This window comes from Leptodactylus fuscus, chromosome 1, assembly GCF_031893055.1.
Source record: "Leptodactylus fuscus isolate aLepFus1 chromosome 1, aLepFus1.hap2, whole genome shotgun sequence".
Classification (NCBI taxonomy): Eukaryota; Metazoa; Chordata; class Amphibia; order Anura; family Leptodactylidae; genus Leptodactylus; species Leptodactylus fuscus.
Genome location: NC_134265.1, coordinates 53687805 through 53708019, shown reverse-complemented (window position 1 = coordinate 53708019; position 20215 = coordinate 53687805). Strand labels below are relative to the sequence as shown.

Below are 20215 nucleotides of genomic sequence, written 5' to 3'. Positions count from 1 at the left end.
AAAGCGTAAGTACCAGGTGCATCCATTCATTTCTATGGAGCGTGCTGTTCGGATTGGCTGATCCAAACAGTACTCGCTCATCTCTAGTTTCTAACAGTCAGACAGGAGCGCCCTTTCTCACAGCAGCATCTATAGCGCTGTACTGTGAGAGTGGTCATCGCTGAGTGGTAAGTAAAGACCCCTCTCGTAGTACAGCGCTATAGACGCTGCTGTAAGGAAAGACGTTTCTGACTGACTGTTAGGAACGCTCTTCTGACAGTGCAGAGCTACGTTACCGGCACCAATAGCTCTTCAATCGGACACAGAACGTGAAAGCCGATCGTGCGCTGAATTCAGCAAACTGTTGGCTTTCTAGCGGTGTATTACACCACATGTGCCCCAAGAGGTGAAAGGTCCTCTTTACGAACCATGTCATTTTTACCGTAGGAAGAATATGCAAATATGTTTCCCCAGGATGTAAATAGGGAAACACTGCCTCTGTATTCTGCCCTTATCATGCCTGCTTGTTGGAAAGTCGGGCATGATGTTCAAGGGAGCTTCTCATAGAGGGCAGCATACAGAGGCAGTGTTTCCCTATTTACATCTTGGGAAACATATTTGCATATTCTTCCCACAATCCCCCACAGTGGAGCGAAAAGGGCTTTGTAAGGGAGCCTGCACACAGAGTAAACACGCGTGTATTTTTGAAAAATACACGTGTAAAAATAAGACTCCCATTGACTTCAATGATATTTTTACACGTGTAAAAATACGCCTGTAAAAATATGCCTGTAAAATGTCATTGAAGTAAATGGGAGTATTTTTACACGTGTATTTTTACACGTGTACTTTGCAAAAACACATGCGCTTTTACTCCGTGTGAAGGCTCCCTAAGACTCCACACACCTACATGGTGGTCTCTTCGTAGGAGTGACAATATCCCCATAATTTTTACCATACTGCGAGTACCATAAAAACAAAACCCATAAGAAAATTGTGCAAATGTAATCTTTCTCTAATTCCACCCCATTTTCAGACTTTTTTTTCCAGCTTCCCAGTACATTATATAGAGTATTAAATGGTAGCAGTACAAAGTACAACTTGTCCCACAAAAAATAAGCCTTCACATGCTTCTGTGAATGGAAAAATAAACGTGTGGTTTTCGGAAGGTGTGGAGTAAAAACCAAAAAATGGGTATGATGGAAAGGAGTTAAAAGATGACAAAAAGTGGAAGTGGAGGTTGGGAAAGGTCCTATTTATAGGGAAACTATCACCTGTTCCTAGAATACTAACCTTATATCTTAAATAAAGCTCAAAACTGCTACAGTCAACTACTGGAACTGAGCGCTCGGGAAGATTGTATCTGGTAATGCCTCGATAATATAATTACAATGGTGTGAAATGAGTTTTCTGTAGGGTTAATGGAAGGCTGAGGAATAACCTATTACTGTAATGAGCGACAGAAACAATAACAAGCTTCATGGTAAGAGCCTCCGGACAAGCCTTTCCATGTTATTGCTATTACAATCTATGTTTTTACAGTATCCATATATCTTATGATCAGAACTTGACAAAACACAGGAGCCAAGTGGCTGATATGAACACAGTGGCTAATGATAATTATATATATATATATATATATATATATATATACCTCACTAACTAAATGTAAGGAAGTCAAGCAGCATTTACTTATCTAGAAATAAAATAATAAAATATTAAACAAAATGTACCTAAAAAACCCTTTTACGCTGGGTTCACACCTGCGTCTGGGGTCTCCGTACTATGGTTTCCGTCTTCTGCATGGCAGAAGACGGAAACCATAGATCGGGTCCGGCCGTGCGCGGCGGTGAGCGTTTTAGGCTCTCCACCGCGAAACCGGATTTTTTTATCCGGACACAGAGTACTGCATGTCCGACTCTGTGTCCGGATTATAAAACCCGGTTTCGCGGCGGAGAGCGCAAAACGCTCAGTGCCGCGCACGGCCGGACAGTTTTCTCACCCATTCAAATTAATGGGTGAGAAAGTCTCCTGCAGGCTTCCGTCTCCTGCATCTGTTTTATGCAGGAAACGGAAACCTGCAATAAGGACCGACGACGCAGATGTGAACGAGCCCTTAGGCTAGGGCCACACTGGACAGACACTGCACTGAACTTATAGGATAGATTTGGTGGCCTTTGTTGCAGTATGCCTGAAGGAATCATTCTTACGCTAGGTTTACACCTGCACTCGGGTTTCTTCTCTTCGGGTCTGCTTGAAGTCCTGAAAAATGGAAACCCAATCCACTTAAAAAGTGGAAACCCGCAGACCCCATATACCAGGGGTTCCCAAAAAGCAGAAACCCGTGGATCAGGAACGGGCTGTTGTTTTTTTTTTGCTGGTCCGTGGGGCGGGCTGGCCTCAGTCGACGCAGCTCGTGGCACAGGACATTATGTGGGGCACAGTGAGGCGGGTCGGTGAACCAAATGATAAGTATGCACTAAAATCCAACCTCTCCATAACCCCTCCCCCATATGACAAAGGCCCCATCCTGCACTGCCGGGCTGTGGAAAAACGGTCTTGCTTGAAGCTGGTCCCAGATGCAAAAAAAATGGTTAGGGACCACTGCCATAGACTTTAACTGGGTCCGCCGGGTTTTCACCCAAAAAATGTGGAGAGAAAAGTCCTTGCAGGACTTTTTCGCTCTGCGTTTTTTAATGCACAATGACCTTTCTATGGTGTTTGGATTAGCAAAGTAGATGTTCAAAGGGCCTCCTCTGTACATTTTGTCTCTAAAGTCCAAACATCCACCGTAATAGTACGGCGAATGTCAGAGAAGTCGTTAATACATTGTATTATGTATACACAATCTCACAAATTGTAAAATAAAGACGTGGTTATTTTCCATTTTATCCTGTATACGCTGTTTCATTAAACCCTTCTTGGTTTGCCACTATTGTCTGCTCCGATTTCATAAGCACGATGATATACATGAAGCCAAGTTATAATTTTTTTTTCTATTTTTTTTTCCGCTACGTGCTCACTAATTGTAAACCCGATTACGGAGATTGGAATAAATCTGATTATCTGATTTTCTCATGGATAACGCTAAATTAAGATAACCTGCAAGTATATAAATAGCCAGAACATTTGGGGAATGGTGCTTCTGCTTTTCAGGAAGTATAATCTCCTTGTTACATATTATCTTAGTTGATGTTGGCACCGGACTGTCTAAACTCTCAGCTCAAAACTGACCCTTTTATTTTCATATAGCGGTATGGATGATGTGTCATAGTGTCCTCTGAGGCTTACAGAAATGCGGTAGTTGGTTGTACACATGAGATGAGCATTGTTGGTCCTACCAACCATCTAATGTGCTTAGGTGGGTCCTGATTGGACATGTTGTATTTCAACATGGGCGATCCTTTGTTTTAATACACCGCTGAGTGTGGCTAGCTCACCTTATATATGCACGTCCTGCCTTATAGATACCAATGATAGAGAACACCACAAATGTTTATTGAGGATTAAAGGATTTGTTCACCTTTTATATTTTGTACAATGCATAGTAATGGAGCTAGCCTCTGCTCCTACTGTAGTCCAGTGTAAACTAATATCAATATTAGCCTGAGTCGTAAATTCGTGTAGGACATGGGACATGGAAATGTTGTAGTTAGAGATGAGCGAACACTGTTCGGATCAGCCGTTCCGAACAGCACGCTCCCATAGAAATGAATGGAAGCGGCCGGCACGCACGGCGCGGGGGTTAAGCGGCTGGCCGCCGGCAAAGTCTGCGTGCCAGGTGCTTCCATTCATTTCTATGGGAGCATGCTGTTCGGATCGGCTGATCTGAACAGTGTTCGCTCATCTCTAGTAATAGTACATCCTGAGAGCCATATCCTGGATGATTTTCTCTGCAAATACAATTTTGGAAAACTGTCTTTGTTGCCCATAGCAACTTAGTACAATTTGTTTCGCAAACAATAAGCCTTCATGTGACTCTGTGAATTGAAAATTGAAAAAAAAAATTACAGCTCTTGGAACGGGGAGAGGGAAAAACGGAAATGCAAAAACGAAAATTGGCTGAGGCATGAAAGAGTTAAGTGGGTTCATACTAGTATTGTTTTCTTTGACAATTAAAAAAAAGGCATAAAAACCTTGTGTGAAAATGAGCCTCACATGAACGCGACCTATTTTCTTTTTGTAAACAGTTTATCATATTGACAACGCTTTCTCTCGTTGACTCATTGATGGCAATGAAAGTTTCCTTTATCGCTACACCAAAAGCAATTGTGACAACAGGAAATTAAAAATTGTTTATCGGCTTCACAATCCTAGATTGCCTTCCAGCTCTACGACGAAGAAGATTCTAGTTTTTTCTGTAGACTGACTGAACTTTGAAGGCCGTGGAATATTTAAAGTGTGACTGTCATTTTTTTTCTTTTTTTTTTTTTTACTATTGTAAAAAATTTTGTTGAATATTTTTCTAATATAAATTGTTAATCTATTTTTACTTCCTTTTAAGCCCTAAAGTTCTCCATACAATGCTCTAAGTGTTGTTAAGGAGAGCCACAGGTGCCTGGTATAAGGTATAGATGTCTGATTCTCATGGATCAGATTGCCGGGACCCCCAGTGATAAGACAACAGGGGCCCACAAGTACCTCCAGGTGCCCCATGGGAATACAATAGGGGAACACTTGCTTGGTCACGCAAAAAACGTGAATGGAGTGGTGACCGAGCATTGAGGTGGAGCAATAGGGGGGTGCATCAATAGCAATCGCTAATGGACTTTGGACTCTGAGGGGGTCCTAAAGTTTCCTCTGCTGCATAAAATATACCAGTATTCTAAATGGCACAAGGTAGGTGGGGGCCCCATTAGAGATTTGCATGCGGGCCCCAGAGCTTCATTATAAATTTGCTGAGCATGCACTCCTCTACTTCACATGGGTCATTTAGGACCCTAGCCGATCCCTGTTCTTATGATCATTGCTGATCCTGGCAGTTGGAATAGGAAATAAGTGTTGGAAAACACCTTCAGGCTAAGGCCCCACGGGGCGTCCCACAGCAAAAAAGCGCTAAGGGAAAAACTGTGGTGGCAACGCATTGTGGTTCTTCCCACAGTGCTCTAGACAGAAAGTTTGCAGTGGTTTCCTCCGTGAACTTTGTTACAATTGTACATATGAGGAAACTGCCGGCGTTTCCATAGGTATAATTGACATGCTGCGATTTACAAAAACGCACTAGAATCCCATCCACATTGCCCTGACTGTAAAACGCCACGATTTTCCTGTGCAAATCGTGGTGTTTACGTCCCATGGCTTCTCAGCCTTAGGCTGAGGCCCACGTTACGGAAACTCAGCTCTTTTGTTGCAGATTTTGTTGTGGTTTTTTGAGTCAAAGCCAGTAGTGTAAGAACTTCCTATATATTTCCCATTCCTTTTTGGCTTTGGCTCAAAAAAACTGCAGCAAAATCTGCAACAAAAAAAGCTGCGTTTCCGCAACGTGGGGCCTTAGCCTTAAGGCTAGGGCCCCATGTTACGAATTATAGTGTCTGCAAAGCAGATACTATCCCATCCACACATTGAAAAAAATCTGCAGCGGAAATACTGCGATTTTGGAAATCAAAACATGTCAATTATACCTATACGCTGATTTATTCCCTATAGGTATGATAGAGATAGAAAGTCTGCAGAGGAAAACTCTGCAGAAAGACGTACTGACGATACGTTTCTGTCGCAGTCCACTCTGCAGCGTTTTTTGGTTTGTGGCTTGCTACGTGGGGCCTTAGCCTAAGTCTGTTTTTTTTTTTGTTTTTTTTTTTTGGGAGGGGTTGTATAGAAAAGCACAGCAATATTTAACACCAAAAGAAATCAAAAGGACAATCTTTTGGCCTCCATCAGTTGACGGGGCCCTACTGATACACTTGATATATACGCCATGAATAGGCATGATATGGCTGCTACACCTTGACCCCCTGGGTTCTGGTGAACTGATCTATATTGGGTTTTGTAAAACCATGTGGAAGAATGGGAGGGGGGGCAGGCGCTGCAGGTGATACAGTCATTAAAATGTCATCGTTTTAGGGCTGTTTGCCTTTGACCTTACTCTGCATTTTTCCGAAATATTCCTGCAGTAGAATAAAATATTGCGCTCACACTAAGAAGGACGTTTTCTACATAAAACCTGACATTGATGATTGAATTTGATTGTTAAGACTCTGGATATTTCGGTCTGCAGACAGTTTCCTCTTGAAATGTGCATGTTGTGTGGAGGATGAAGTGTATCTAAATTGTTCTTGACATGTAACACCGCTGCTAAGCCTTGGTTCCCTGCAGTGCCGAGACGTGTTTCAGACAAATCTCTTTCCTCATACAAAGGCTAATCAGACTGACGCGTGCTTGAGGAGTTCTGATAGACACATGAATGCCCCCTAGAGATAAACAATATGGAACACTCATTTTTAAGAATGCTCGGATGTAGAAGTGTTACTCTATGTTCTGAATAGCTACAAGTCGCTCCTGTTCAGCAAAATGCATCTAGGATTTTTTTCTTTACAAAATCATAAATCAAGCTGCAAATTTGTCCCTACACCTGAATAATTGATGGCTAACAAGTATTTTAGGCCAAAGCCGTAAGGAGACTCAGTGAATAAAAATTAGAGATAAGTGAACCGATGTTTAGAATGGGATTTGACCCAAAATTTCCAAATGTTTTGGGCTTGACACTCAGGAAACCTCATTATACTCTGGCATCTCCTCAGAGCATACTAAGCAAAGGCCCAGGTGAGGGGAGGAAAAAAATAATAGGTTCAGCCCCAAAAGGAACTGCAGGGCCAAACTTTATGCAGAATGTTATGGTCCCAGTGTAGTGAATGAGATTTTATTTACTCTCATCTACACATTCCCCACAAAAAAGGGGCAGAAAACACAGTAGTTGATGTTTTTGAAAAAACGTAGGATGTTATTTTTACCTCCAGAAAAACTAGAACTTTCTGTGGAGTCAAAGACACCATTGGGAAGCTTGTGAAGGCCAGCTTGAAAATGTGCCCTGTACAAACGCAAAACACATTGTCTTGAGTGTGCGAGAGTTAGTAAAGATACATACTTTTTGAAGTCTTGAGATTGATAATTGTACTTTCCTAATCATACTTGGCAAGGTGACCTGACTGAGCGAGGAGAATACTATTGGCAGTATGTGATAGAGGGGGTGCTATAAGGACAAGATCATGTAGAGGACAGGAGAAAGGGACCAGAGGTCCGTTGTGGAAGAACCGCGCTCTCTGGTTTACAGAAGGGGGTGATAGACCAAGATCCGAACTCAAATATTTATTGAATAACGTACAGCACAGCACGACGCGTTTTGGGCCTTACAATGGCCCTTTCTCAAATGCAAAAAGAAAGCTGCAAAAGCAGTACAGTAAAAGTAGTAAAAAGGGAATAACTATCAACTGACCATTAAAATATATACAAACAAGCAAAAAGCATCTGACCTAATAAAAATCATTATCTTAAATGGTAGTGCAAATAAATAAATATATTGAATAAAACACAATGCTCTATAAAGGTTGCGTAACATGCACCTGAATAAGCTACAATCTAAGATCATGTAGAAGAAGGGCATACAGCAAAAGAATAGAGTGGCAAGACTCTGAATCCGAGGTCACAAGGTAGCTCTCAATAGTATTTGCAGGCAGCAGAGTGACTTCTTGTTTGCACAGCAACCCATGCTAGAAAAATAGAGGCCACACTTATTACACTTATTATGTAACTTATTGAAGAAGGTGAAATGCAAGATGAGGAAGGACACTGAGAAGATGACTGTTACATTTGAGGGGATGGTTTTTCAGACTATATCGTGTGTCAAAAAAAAAAAAAATAACCAGATTGTCCCGTTAACCTGTTGTTTCTTTATATGATGGAAGAAAAAAGGTGCAGAGATTAAATTAAAATAAAGATGTCCTTTCATGTCCTCAGGCACACGTGGTTTTACATAAAGCTAGAAAGCTGACGAATGAATTCAGCGCACTGTCGGCTTTCCCGTTATGTGCCTCGGGGCTGATGATATCGGTGTCGTTAGTTTCGGCACTGATCTCTGTCCATCGTCAGAATGGAGTTGCTGACAGTCTTGCTGGGCTGTAAGGAACACCCCCCCTGACTGTACTCGTCCATAGACTTGTATGGGGGGGGGCGTTCCTCACAGCTCAGTGTCAATCCTAGGTGGTAAGGAACACCCCCTCTAACAGTACAAGGCTATGGACGAGTACAGTAAGGGGGGCGTTCCTCACAGTCCAGCTAGACTGTCGGGAAGTCCCTTCTGATGATGGGCAGAGATTGGTGCTGAAACTGATAGCACCAATATCAACAGCCCCAGTGACACATAACGGGAAAGCCGACTTCTATTTCGACTTTCTAGCGGTATATAATACCGCATGTGCAGGAGAACATGAAAGGTCATCTTTCAACGGTTTTGTACTTCAGAAGGCATAGTGTTAAACAGACCTAATGTAGATACTAATAACTGAAAATGAAAACATAAATTAGTTTTTGTTAAAACTTGCTCCATCCATATACAGAAATCGGGTATTCTTCTGCAGAATTTCTACTACCTGTATGGTTACATTTTTTTGCAGCAGGATGATGTGACGATGGGGCAGGTGAAATATTAAACAGGATTTAATTTAATGATAGCCATCTACTGGCAAAGGCTGCAAAACCTGAAGGGCTCGGACTGATACTGCTGTACTGCTGAGGAAGTTCCTTGCTCGGGGCTGTAATGTTCAATGATAATGGTGCATGAATCTTTTTACTTGACATTAGATAACATTTTAGTATGACTATAGTTTAGCGTGACGACGATGTTCTTATGCTCATTGCAGTGGTTTATATACCTTGCCCACACTTTTCGATATGACTCATAGGTAGGTGACAACCTCTTAGTTGTGTGATGACGTTACGTAACATTCTTAGTAGTATATCGGGCTAAACTTTACCTTCGCACAGCTCAAATCCAGTCATATGGTGATTTTTCTCAGTTTTTATATTAAGCAGAAGTAAAAAAAATTGTTGCATGCTGCATCAGATACCATATAATGGCGGTATATACATAGTAGAAGCATCATAAGGTTGGCTCATGAGGTTCCTTGGACATGAAGTTTTGTTGACTGTCAATAATTTTGGTTTATTACATTTTTTGCCTTCACAAACCTTTGACTCTTTTCATACACTGTATGCTGTACTATTCTTTCTGTGACATCAGATGGCACTGCCAGCCTATGTGCCTATGTTTTGCAATATGGGTACAATATGAAATTTTGCATGATCACCACATCTTTCTTTTTGTCACCACTCAACAACGTTTTACATTTTCATTCAGTTTCCGCCTGAACACTTCTGCTTTTGCTAAACAGGTGTGAGGAATGTGCTAAAAATTGTCTTTTGTCACTTTACTTTATCACAGGTGGTGACCCAAAAAACTGAAATTCTGAAAAATGGATCGGCAAGAAGAAAAAGAGAGCGCTCCGAGCAATGAGGGATTTCAGTTCACAATGGGCCTTAATGATAACAAGGCTGGAATGGAAGGTCTGGACAAGGAGAAGATCAATAAGATCATAATGGAAGCCACAAAAGTGAGTGAATATGTATGTTGTACATTGTGAATGATGTGGCAGCGTGCAATAATCGGTTGCTTACAGTATAGGCATCTCCCGTAAAACCACTTGTAATTGCTTTCTTTACAGTAATATGAGTTTTAAAAAATGAGAAGTGTTTTTCTTTGCGGATACTTTATTGCTAGCATAAGACTTACGTCATCTCTGCATCCTATACTACATTAGTTCCTGGGTGGACAAATTACTGGTGACCATGTGAGTCACTAATAATAATAATAATTAATAATTATTATTATTTTTATTTCAAACCAGGGAATAAGACCTTTCCTAAGCCAGTGGAGGAGAATAAATAAGTTGGACCCAACATCAAAACTTTAAACTTGCATCTACCTGGCTCCTTCTTTTGTCTTAATGTTATAGATGTTAAGTTTGGGGTTTTTTTTGGTTCTTTGTCGCCAATACATGTGCTTGCTTGTCTCAGCTGAGTGTGTGTTTTTTGGGGGGAAGAGAGGGGATTAAAGGGGATGTCCAGGATATTTTTTTTCTCATTTTAGTCTGGGGAAGGTGTAAAAAAACAAACAAACAAAAAAAATATTTGCCTGTCCCCACTGCTCCGTTTGCTCCCCATTGTGATCCAGTCCTGCAGATCCGCTGTTTTCTTCCGTGTCCCTGCCACACGTGACTGCTGAGGCCAATCGGCAGCCTCAGCGAAGGACATGGGACGTCACAGCCAGCAAGGACTTATGGCAAAATAAGACCACAAAGCAGTGGGGCTGGACCACACTGGGAGGATATCAGAGCATCGGGGACAGTTGAGTATGTTTTGGTTTGGTTTGTTTTTTTGTCTCCTTCCCCCAGCCTAGCTTGAAAAAAAAAAAAATATATATATACACACAGTGTGTGTATATATATATATATATATATATATATATATATATATATATATATATATATATATATATATATATTGTGAGGGTGTGAACCTAGAGGGCGCAGTAGAGCGACCCAAAACTGGGTTAAAAAGGACCTGGACCACACCCATACTGGAGAAAAAGGGGCTCAACTCCAGAGGGAGTGCACCCAGCAGGAGAGTGCTGCTGGTGACCTGCAGGAGGAGGTGCACTGTGGACAAGTTGGAGACAAACAGGAGGTCTGTCCCAAGAGGACTGGATTCCAGAAGGAGCCCAACTCCAGAGAGGGAGTGTTGCTGGTGACCTGCAGGAGCAGGTGGACCAGTTAGAGACAGACAGGAGGTCTGTCCCAAGAGAAATGTATTCCATAAAGGGCTTGGTTAAGCTCAGTGTGAGCCAGACTGCTGAGAAGAAACCTCAGAAAAGTATCTTGCCCTTGGTAGAATAGTCAGGGTTCAAGAAGTGAAGTAGTGTCCTGTGTGTGGGCTAGGCTGTTTGTTATTTTTGTTCCTGTTATAAGCTGAATAAAGCCACTTGTTTTGGATTTCATTACCTGATCTGCTGTTTATTTGTTGGCACCCAGCGCCACCAACACCTCTGTTAAGTACAGGAAAGCCGCTACCTTTGATGCTAAACTAGCTCCTAATTGTCACTATATATATAAAAAAATATATATTTTGGCACCTTTCCATGTCTTAAGTGTGCACAACTACTTTGTAAAATATATTTTATCCTGGACAACCTCTCTGAGGGCTCGTTCACATCTGCGCCGGGTCTCCGTTCATGCAGGTTTCCGTTTCCTGCACAAAACTGAGCAGGAGACGGAAACCTGCAGGACTCTTTCAAACCCATTCATGTCCGGCCGTGAGCGCGTTGAACGTTTTATTCTCTCTGCCGCGAAACCGGTTTTTTAAAATCAGACACAGAGTCGGACATGCAGTACTCTGTGTCTGGTTTAAAAAAATCAGTTTAGCTGCGGAGAGCATAAAACGCTTACCGGCGCACACGGCCAGACCCGGTCTGACAGCTTTCCGTCTTCTGCATGCACGGACTCCAGGCGCTAGTGTGAACCTAGCGTAAGTAGTAGCTGATCTGTGGCAGTAAAAAAGGATAAAATCCAACATGTCCAATCCTTCTTTCCATCAACATTTGCCATTGGCAGTGAATCAGGAAATCTGGCTGGTCTGATCAACCTACATGAATTTTGGGCACAAGCTTTCCTCCATATTATAGGGGGTCATTATCTGTGACTTGTTTACTGGCAGCATTTGTGACTGTAATAAATATTGTAATACACTCTATTAATAAATGTTGGCTCCTTTATGTGAAATCCTGTAGTTATGTATTTTTCCACTTGTCTCTCTAATGTGAGCTGAATCTGTACAATGCTTTCCCTAGGTGTACGGACTCTGGATAAGGCAGGAAAGCTGAGGCTGGGGGGAGCTCAACACACATGGTTAAGGGACTGACATTTTAAAAGGTGAAACATTGTCATATGATAGGTGAGACTATCAGCGCTTAGATGACACCAAGATGGCTATTTCACCTGTACTATTTAAAGATATATCATAATTTACCAACACAGCTAGTATTGACCGATTTCTTTGTATCTGCAGCTGCTCGCATTCCTCTGTATTTTTTCATCTCTGAAAATAATACAGATAAAACTTCACAGAATTTCATGTAAAGAAAGCCGATTCCTTTAATATAGTACATTACAATATTTATTAATGTCACAAATGCTGCCAGAACATCGGACGTTGTTACGATCTAAGTTATAGGAACCCTTTACTCTGAATAACGACTTAAATTTATGTTCTACAGGGCTCCAAATTTTATGACAATGAACTGAAGAAAGACCAACAAGTAAATCAGCGCATTGAAAAAATGTTGCAGCAGAAATCTCAGCTAACCAGTTCGCAAATAAAGATGGCTCAATTCCAGGTACCGTGGTGCTTCATGTACATTGTCTTTGTGAGCCATCCAAATACGTGTTCTGTAAAAGATGCATTTCTTTTACCTATATCGTAACCTGTGCTTGGAAACCCCTCTTATAGCCATTTCAACCCATTTCTTAAGTTCTCTTCACACTGCTCTTCTGCATGTCCATAGAAGGTTCAGTAATTTTTGATGGGAAGAATGGCACCACAGTCAACACTGCCCATGAAAATGATGGAAACCACAATATTAAATTATTATATATCTTTAAAGGGGAGGTCGCCTCAGATCGGCAGTACTATATACCACTAGAAAGTGCGTTGAATTGAGCGTCATCTTTGCTAGTACGCACCCGGATGCAGGAGATATCAGTACCGTTAGTTTTGGCATTGATATCCCTCCACTGTCAGAAAGGCGGGCCTTACAGCCTCACGTCATTGGCGTGAAAGGTCCTCTTTAAGACATCATATGTACCCATCAGAAGACATTCTCTATAGCGTAATGCTTTCTTATTGAACATAAGTCATGTTACCAGTGTGAAGAGTCCCTCCAGTTCCATGAGGAAAATGGTTCTAGTACAGGGATTTGCAATATAAGGCTATGTTCACACAGATTTTTACAGGTTGAAAAGTTCTGATTCAGGCATAAGGAAATATTGTTTAATGTGTTTTTTACCCAATGTGGTTTTTGATGCATTTTTTTTTTTAACACTGTATGGACCTCATATATTTAATTTTAAAAATGCTAGTGGTTTCTGCAAAATCCACATCAAAAAACATGTTTTTCTGCCTCCCATTGATTTGAATGGGTTTTTCAAGGCAAAATCCCTCCTGGAGATAGGTCATGTCACTTTTTTTTACAATACCTGAAAAAAAAATCAGCTAAAGGAAGAAATCTGCTATTGACTCTTAGATATGAATGGGAGCCGGGGAGCAGATCTTGAGGTGTGAACTTACCCTAATTGAACACTGTGTACCGAAAGTTCACTATTAACCCACAGCGTAAATTGGATGTAGTCCGTGCTTGTGGCTGAACTTTACTAGAGAGCGGCCTGCTTGGTTTCCATCTTTAGTCCAGAAGCCACACTAAGGGTGAATTCACACTGAGTAAACGCTAGCTTATTCTGAACGTAAAACACGTTCAGAATAAGCGGCGTCTAAAGCAGCTCCATTCATTTCTATGGGAGCGGGGATACGAGCGCTCCCCATAGAAATGAATGGGCTGCTTCTTTCACTCCGTGCAGTCCCATTGAAGTGAATGGGATGTGCTGGCGTGTACGCTCCGGCATGAGCAGAGCTTGCCGTATACGCCCGCACTCCCCATTCACTTCAATGGGACTGCACGGAGTGAAAGAAGCAGCCCATTCATTTCTATGGGGAGCGCTCGTATCCCCGCTCCCATAGAAATGAATGGAGCTGCTTTAGACGCCGCTTATTCTGAACGTGTTTTACGTTCAGAATAAGCTAGCGTTTACTCAGTGTGAATGCACCCTAAGACAGGAAACCCAGCCGACTGCCAATGGAATCCTAGACCGTGGTGAATGTTCCGATCATTCCCTGTACAGTAGTGCAAAGTTGGTAAAATACACTTTGTCAGGTCGACCAAAAAAATGTTGGGCTTCACTGTAAGATATAGTTGTTGGTTTTTTGTTTTTTTTTGTAATTTACAAAATTACACACGGAGTTAACGTGCTCGCATTCTGGCACGTATACACATGTCAGAATGTGAGCGCTCAAAACAGATCCCATTCATTTCAATGGGTCCCATTCATTTCAATGGGTCTTAGTGTGGCTTATGGACTAAAGATGTATACATGCCAGAATGCGAGCGCGTTAACTCTGTGTGAACTGGCCCTTACTTACAATGGCAAGATTTGAACTCAGGACTCCAGCGCTGCAAGGCTACAGTGCTAACCACTGAGCCACCATGCTGCCCCATGTCTGTAAATTATGCATTTTGTAATATAATTTACTAACAAATTCCAGCTCCTTTGTGTGATATCCTGTGCTTCTTTATTCTTTCTATTGTTTCTGTATTGGGAGGTGAAATCTATCCAGTAGTTCTCACTGAAGTGCTGGTGTATGAGCTCTTGTATAATACAAGGCAGCTGAGGGTAGGGGGGAAAGTAAGTTAGACAGTGTTATGTTTGGCATTAAGGAAGATTAGATACTTTTAGGATTTTCCATCTCACTGTTTTAGAAGTGTGCGTGCTGTCTCTTCTTCTCACTTCCTGTATTTCTCCACTCCCCCAGCTTGCTGAACGACACTAAGGGGGAGTTCACACGATGTAACGTGCAGCGTGATGTGGCACGTATACGGCGTGTCATAGTTTGCGCGCCGTAAAAGCTCCTATTGATTTCAATGGGAGTTAGGATCGTATACGCCGCGTTATTTTGCGGCCATGATTTTGCGGCCGCAAAATAACGCGGCGTATACGATCCTAACTCCCATTGAAATCAATGGGAGCTTTTACGGCGCGCAAACTCTGACACGCCGTATACGTGCCACATCACGCTGCACGTTACATTGTGTGAACTCCCCCTAAGAGATATTACAATACTTATTGAATCAAATACCATGAATAAGTTCACATAGCAGGCAAACAAAGCAGCATTTCTAAAGCAATATATTTAGGAAAAGTCTTCAATTTACATAAGCTACCTGATAGATAGGATCCACGAGATGGGACAACCCCTTTAATTTTCAAGTGACACCACTATAGTGGTTCCACCTGTAATATATACAGAGGAATCACCAGTTAAAACACTGTTAAGTTTGCTATATCTTTATATACAGTCATGGCCAAAAGTTTTGAGAATGATACAAATATTAATTTTTACAAAGTCTACTGCTTCAGTTTTTCTAATGGCAATTTGCATATGCTCCAGAATGTTATAAAGAGTGATCAGCTTAACAGCAATTACTTGCAAAGTAAATATTTGCCTAGAAAATGAACTTTATCCCCCAAAACACATTTCAACATCATTGCAGCCCTGCCTTAAAAGGACCAGCTAACATCGTTTCAGTGATTGCTCCATTAACACAGGTGTGGGTGTTGATGAGGACAGGGCTGGAGATCAATCTGTCATGATTAAGTAAGAATGACACCACTGGACACTTTAAAAGGAGGCTGGTGCTTGGCATCATTGTTTCTCTTCTGTTAACCATGGTTATCTCTAAAGAAACACGTGCAGTCATCATTGCACTGCACAAAAATGGCCTAACAGGGAAGAGTATTGCAGCTAGAAAGATTGCACCTCAGTCAACAATCTATCGCATCGTCAAGAACTTCAAGGAGAGAGGTTCCATTGTTGGCAAAAAGGCTCCAGGGCGCCCAAGAAAGACCAGCAAGCGCCAGGACCGTCTCTTAAAAGTGTTTCAGCTGCGGGATTGGGCTACCAGCAGTGCAGAGCTTGCTCAGGAATGGCAGCAGGCAGGTGTGAGTGCATCTGCACGCACTGTGAGGCGGAGATTCTTGGAGCAAGGCCTGGTCTCAAGGAGGGCAGCAAAGAAGCCACTTCTCTCCAGAAAAAACATCAGGGACAGACTGATATTCTGCAAAAGGTACAGGGAGTGGACTGCTGAGGACTGGGGTAAAGTCATTTTCTCTGATGAATCCCCTTTTCGATTGTTTGGGACATCTGGAAAACAGCTTATTCGGAGAAGACGAGGTGAGCGCTACCACCAGTCTTGTCTCATGCCAACTGTAAAGCATCCTGAAACCATTCATGTGTGGGGTTGCTTCTCAGCCAAGGGAATCGGCTCTCTCACAGTCTTGCCTAAAAACACAGCCATGAATAGAGAATGGCACCAGAATGTCCTCCAAGATCAACTTCTCCCAACCGTCCAAGAGCAGTTTGGCGATCAACAATGCCTTTTCCAGCATGATGGAGCACCTTGCCATAAAGCAAAGGTGATAACTAAAAGGCTCAGGGAACAAAACATAGAGATTTTGGGTCCATGGCCTGGAAACTCCCCAGATCTTAATCCCATTGAGAACTTGTGGTCAATCATCAAGAGACAGGTGGACAAACAAAAACCTACAAATTCTGACATAATGCAAGCATTGATTGTGCAAGAATGGACTGCTATCAGTCAGGATTTGGTCCAGAAGTTGATTGAGAGCATGCCAGGGAGAATTGCAGAGGTCCTGAAGAAGAAGGGTCAACACTGCAAATATTGACTTGCTGCATTAACTCATTCTAACTGTCAATATAAGCTTTTGTTACTCATAATATGATTGCAATTATATTTCTGTATGTGATAAAAACATCTGACAAACACACATAAAAACCAGAGGGCAGCAGATGTGCAAATGATGTGAAAATATAATATTTGTGTCATTCTCAAAACTTTTGGCCATGACTGTATATCTGCTCCCAATCCAGAGTTTGTTTTCAACTGGTGATATTTCTGAAAATAATATAAGTGGGACTGTGATCTTGGTGTCATATGAAAGCTGAGAACTGTTCTGTTTTAAAATGCCCAAGATTTAACCCTAGGTATAACAGTTGACCACTCACTCCCCCTACCCCCTTCCCACCGTCTTCAACTTCCCTGCATTATACAAGAACATCTATTGAAGGCAATGTACATATGTCAGGTCTTAAAAAGGTTGTTCAGGCTTCCCTAGACTAATTAAAAAATAAAATTTTAGCCTGGACAACCCGGTTAACAGAGATAATCAAGGGAAATAATAAAGAAGTGTAGGATTTCACAGCAAGGAAGCAAAATTTGTCAATATGGTATATTGCAACATGTATTAATGATACAAATAGTGCCAGAAAAGTTCTTTGTAAGTTTATTTACGCTTTAATTTCTTTTCGTTTGTCCTGACTTTTTATATAATTTGACATCGACTCCTGTACACGCGCTGCTGGGTCACACTTGGTAACACAGGGACTGGATTGTACTTTGTTTCAAACCTCAATCTATCCTGTGTTTATTTTTGCCTGGTTTGCTGAAAATCTTGAAGGTCAAGGTTTAACAGTGCTTGACCGCAAGCCATCAAATAGATCTACTATTGTTCGTCTGAGGAGTGTGTTGTAAGCCAGTCATAGGTTCTGGTCATGCCTGGATCAAGAGTTTTATGAGTTTTGCTAATCATAAGACAAAGCTGGAATGCTCTCAGTCATGAATGCCAGTGAAGAAGTTCTCGAAAACAAGTCTGAAACGCGCAGCACAAATAGTCTGTACACTTTGGACCACGAAAGTAGAATTTGTACATTTTTATATTTTTATTTATTCTATTTTGATTTGATTTAATATGACACCACCATTTATAAAGTACTCTGGATGTCATGATGTGGCTCAGTAACTACATAAAACTTCTATCTGGCTCCTCATCTTCGTGCCGCGTCAGATGTTCCTGGCATTGTCCCACAATGTAACCCTTTACTGACCTCAGGGAACGTCACAGGATGTTATAGATACTTCAAAGTGACTGCTTATTGGCTGCTCACATGGCATTTCCTGTTGGAGAAGTAGTGCAGATAGGGAGAGGCCTGTCAATCTAAGCGAGCTGGGTGCGTAGAAGCTGTAGGCGAGCCATCTAGTGAACCTTTCTCCCTGTGACTGGCTCTTGGCCTTTACCGATAAACCATCCATGTTAGGCTCCATTCAGATCATGTTTTGTTTTGGTTTTTTTACATCTGTTTAACAGATGCAAAAAGCAGGCACAAATCAATGGCCATAGAGTTCATTGTTTTTTTTTTTTAATTTTTAAAAATCCGTTTCTATCCATTTTTTGACATAAAGAAAAATATAAGTTTGCAGCCAAGAAAACGGAAACGGATCCTTTTTTAATGTTTTTTTTTTTTTTTAAATTTTTATATAGATCTCTGATTTTTTTGTATCCGTTATATGGGTCTGCTAAACAGATGTTAACCAAGTCAAGCAGTACATCATTTTTATGAAAGAGAGCAACAGTTTCTGTTTTATTTAGACTTTAACCCAAAGACCATTTCACCCAATGAGTGTTTTTAAAAAAAAAAAAAAAAATAGTGATTGTTTGTAAGACACATATCCAAGGTTTAGTTATTCATGTTGGTAGTTCCATCAATTTTCTGACCAAGTTTTATGGCAAACTTGTTTGAAGATTATTGAAATATGGTTGTTCTTCAATGCCATGTTTTACTAGGTGGACAAATTGGCTCTAGACCTTGAGCGGAGTCGTGACCTGAGCCGCATTATTGTACATGTTGACATGGATGCATTTTATGCAGCGGTGGAAATGAGAGACAATCCTGAACTGAAGGACAAACCCATGGCTGTGGGTTCCATGAGCATGCTGGTGAGTCTGAAACCTGGATCAATGGTTAAGCTACAGATATGTGCTGTATGAATGGTAATACGTGAATTATACCCATGAGGTCAAATGTCTTCAGATAAGTGGCAGCCATTAAAAGTTCACCTACATATTTTGTGATGGAAACCCTATATGCCTTACGGGTAACAAGAGTGGTCTCCAGCTCTAGAATTCCTTCATAGCAGCGATCCTATGACTATCATTGGCTCCAGCAGATCTGACTTATATCATTTATAGACGACCATTAATTGTAATGGCTGTCATGTAACACTCCCATCTCCCTGCATTGCCTACTACAAGACTAATGTATTTCTGGTTACAACTTTTCATGATACAGCCCCTAACTCAAAGCAGCTCATGAAATAAGTAATGCTATTTCTGGTAATAAAAGCCGATTTTTTTTTTTTTTTTCTTTCTCCTAGGCATTGACATGTCCATTCATATATGCATGCTAATTTTTTTTTTTTTCTTTAAAGTCCACATCAAACTATTTAGCAAGAAGGTTTGGGGTACGTGCAGCCATGCCAGGATTCATTGCAAAGAGGTTGTGCCCGAATTTATACATTGTCCCAGCGAACTTTGACAAATATCGGGCAGTAAGTAAAGAGGTATGTGCTGAACTGGAATGGAAATACATTGTATATTGTAATGGCAAAGAATTTTAAGAAGTTTATTATTGTAAATCACTAGATTCCAATTTGTGACACTAAAGCTTATGCTAAGCTACAACCCCCAGCATGCCCTGACATTACAGAATAATGTGTGAATAAGCCCCAAATTTTTAATAAATTGACACAAAAAAAATGTATACAGTTGTATAATGTGCAATTTCTGTTAAAAGTCAATGTAATTTTTTTCCACCTTCAGATTCGAGAAATATTTTCCGAGTATGATCCCAACTTTTTACCTTTGAGCCTCGATGAGGCCTATCTGGATATCACTGACCATTTAGAAGAACGACTGACTTGGCCAGAAGAACGAAGAAAATATATTGTTAGGGCTGGAAATACTGAAGACAAAAACCCTCCCACAGGTATAAGGCCATAGTATTGTATCTGATGATTCTGTTCAATTCTGGATAGATAGAGAGATGATATACAGGGATGGATATACAGATAGTTGGCACATAGATCCACTGTATATGGATTGGCTCATCACTGGTGGGGGGCATTGAATACAGCTCTTTAGTGCCTATTTTGCAGCTTGTGGGGGGTATAAGCTTAAGTCATAGGAAACAGTGACCCCATGAATTAAGCGATTTTGACCTAAATAAAAATCATAATTAATCGGGCATTTTACTTCAATTATGTAGGTCACGCCCCTTTAAACCATGCCCCTTTTACAGTATGATTTAAGTTTTGAGCAAGATTTGCCTGGAGTTTCGTTTTGACCGAACACGGCCAAAACAAAATTTGCTATTATTATAGTGTGGTGTCTCTTTAGTCCCCAGGGTACAATAAGCCAGGCCAGGGGAGGTGAGGAAACATAAAAAA

General features: G+C 41.2%; 1 protein-coding gene across 1 annotated transcript in view; it reads left to right on the top strand.

Annotated features, from left to right (window-relative positions):
• The window catches only part of POLK (DNA polymerase kappa), a 55799-nt gene that overhangs the window by 10402 nt on the left and 25182 nt on the right, over positions 1-20215 (top strand). Inside the window, exons 2-6 of the mRNA XM_075262416.1 lie at positions 9416-9584; positions 12302-12421; positions 18555-18707; positions 19199-19330; positions 19590-19755. Of these exons, the coding sequence (XP_075118517.1) occupies positions 9447-9584; positions 12302-12421; positions 18555-18707; positions 19199-19330; positions 19590-19755 (709 nt within the window). The 5' untranslated portion in view covers positions 9416-9446. The remainder of the gene's footprint in view (positions 1-9415; positions 9585-12301; positions 12422-18554; positions 18708-19198; positions 19331-19589; positions 19756-20215) is intronic.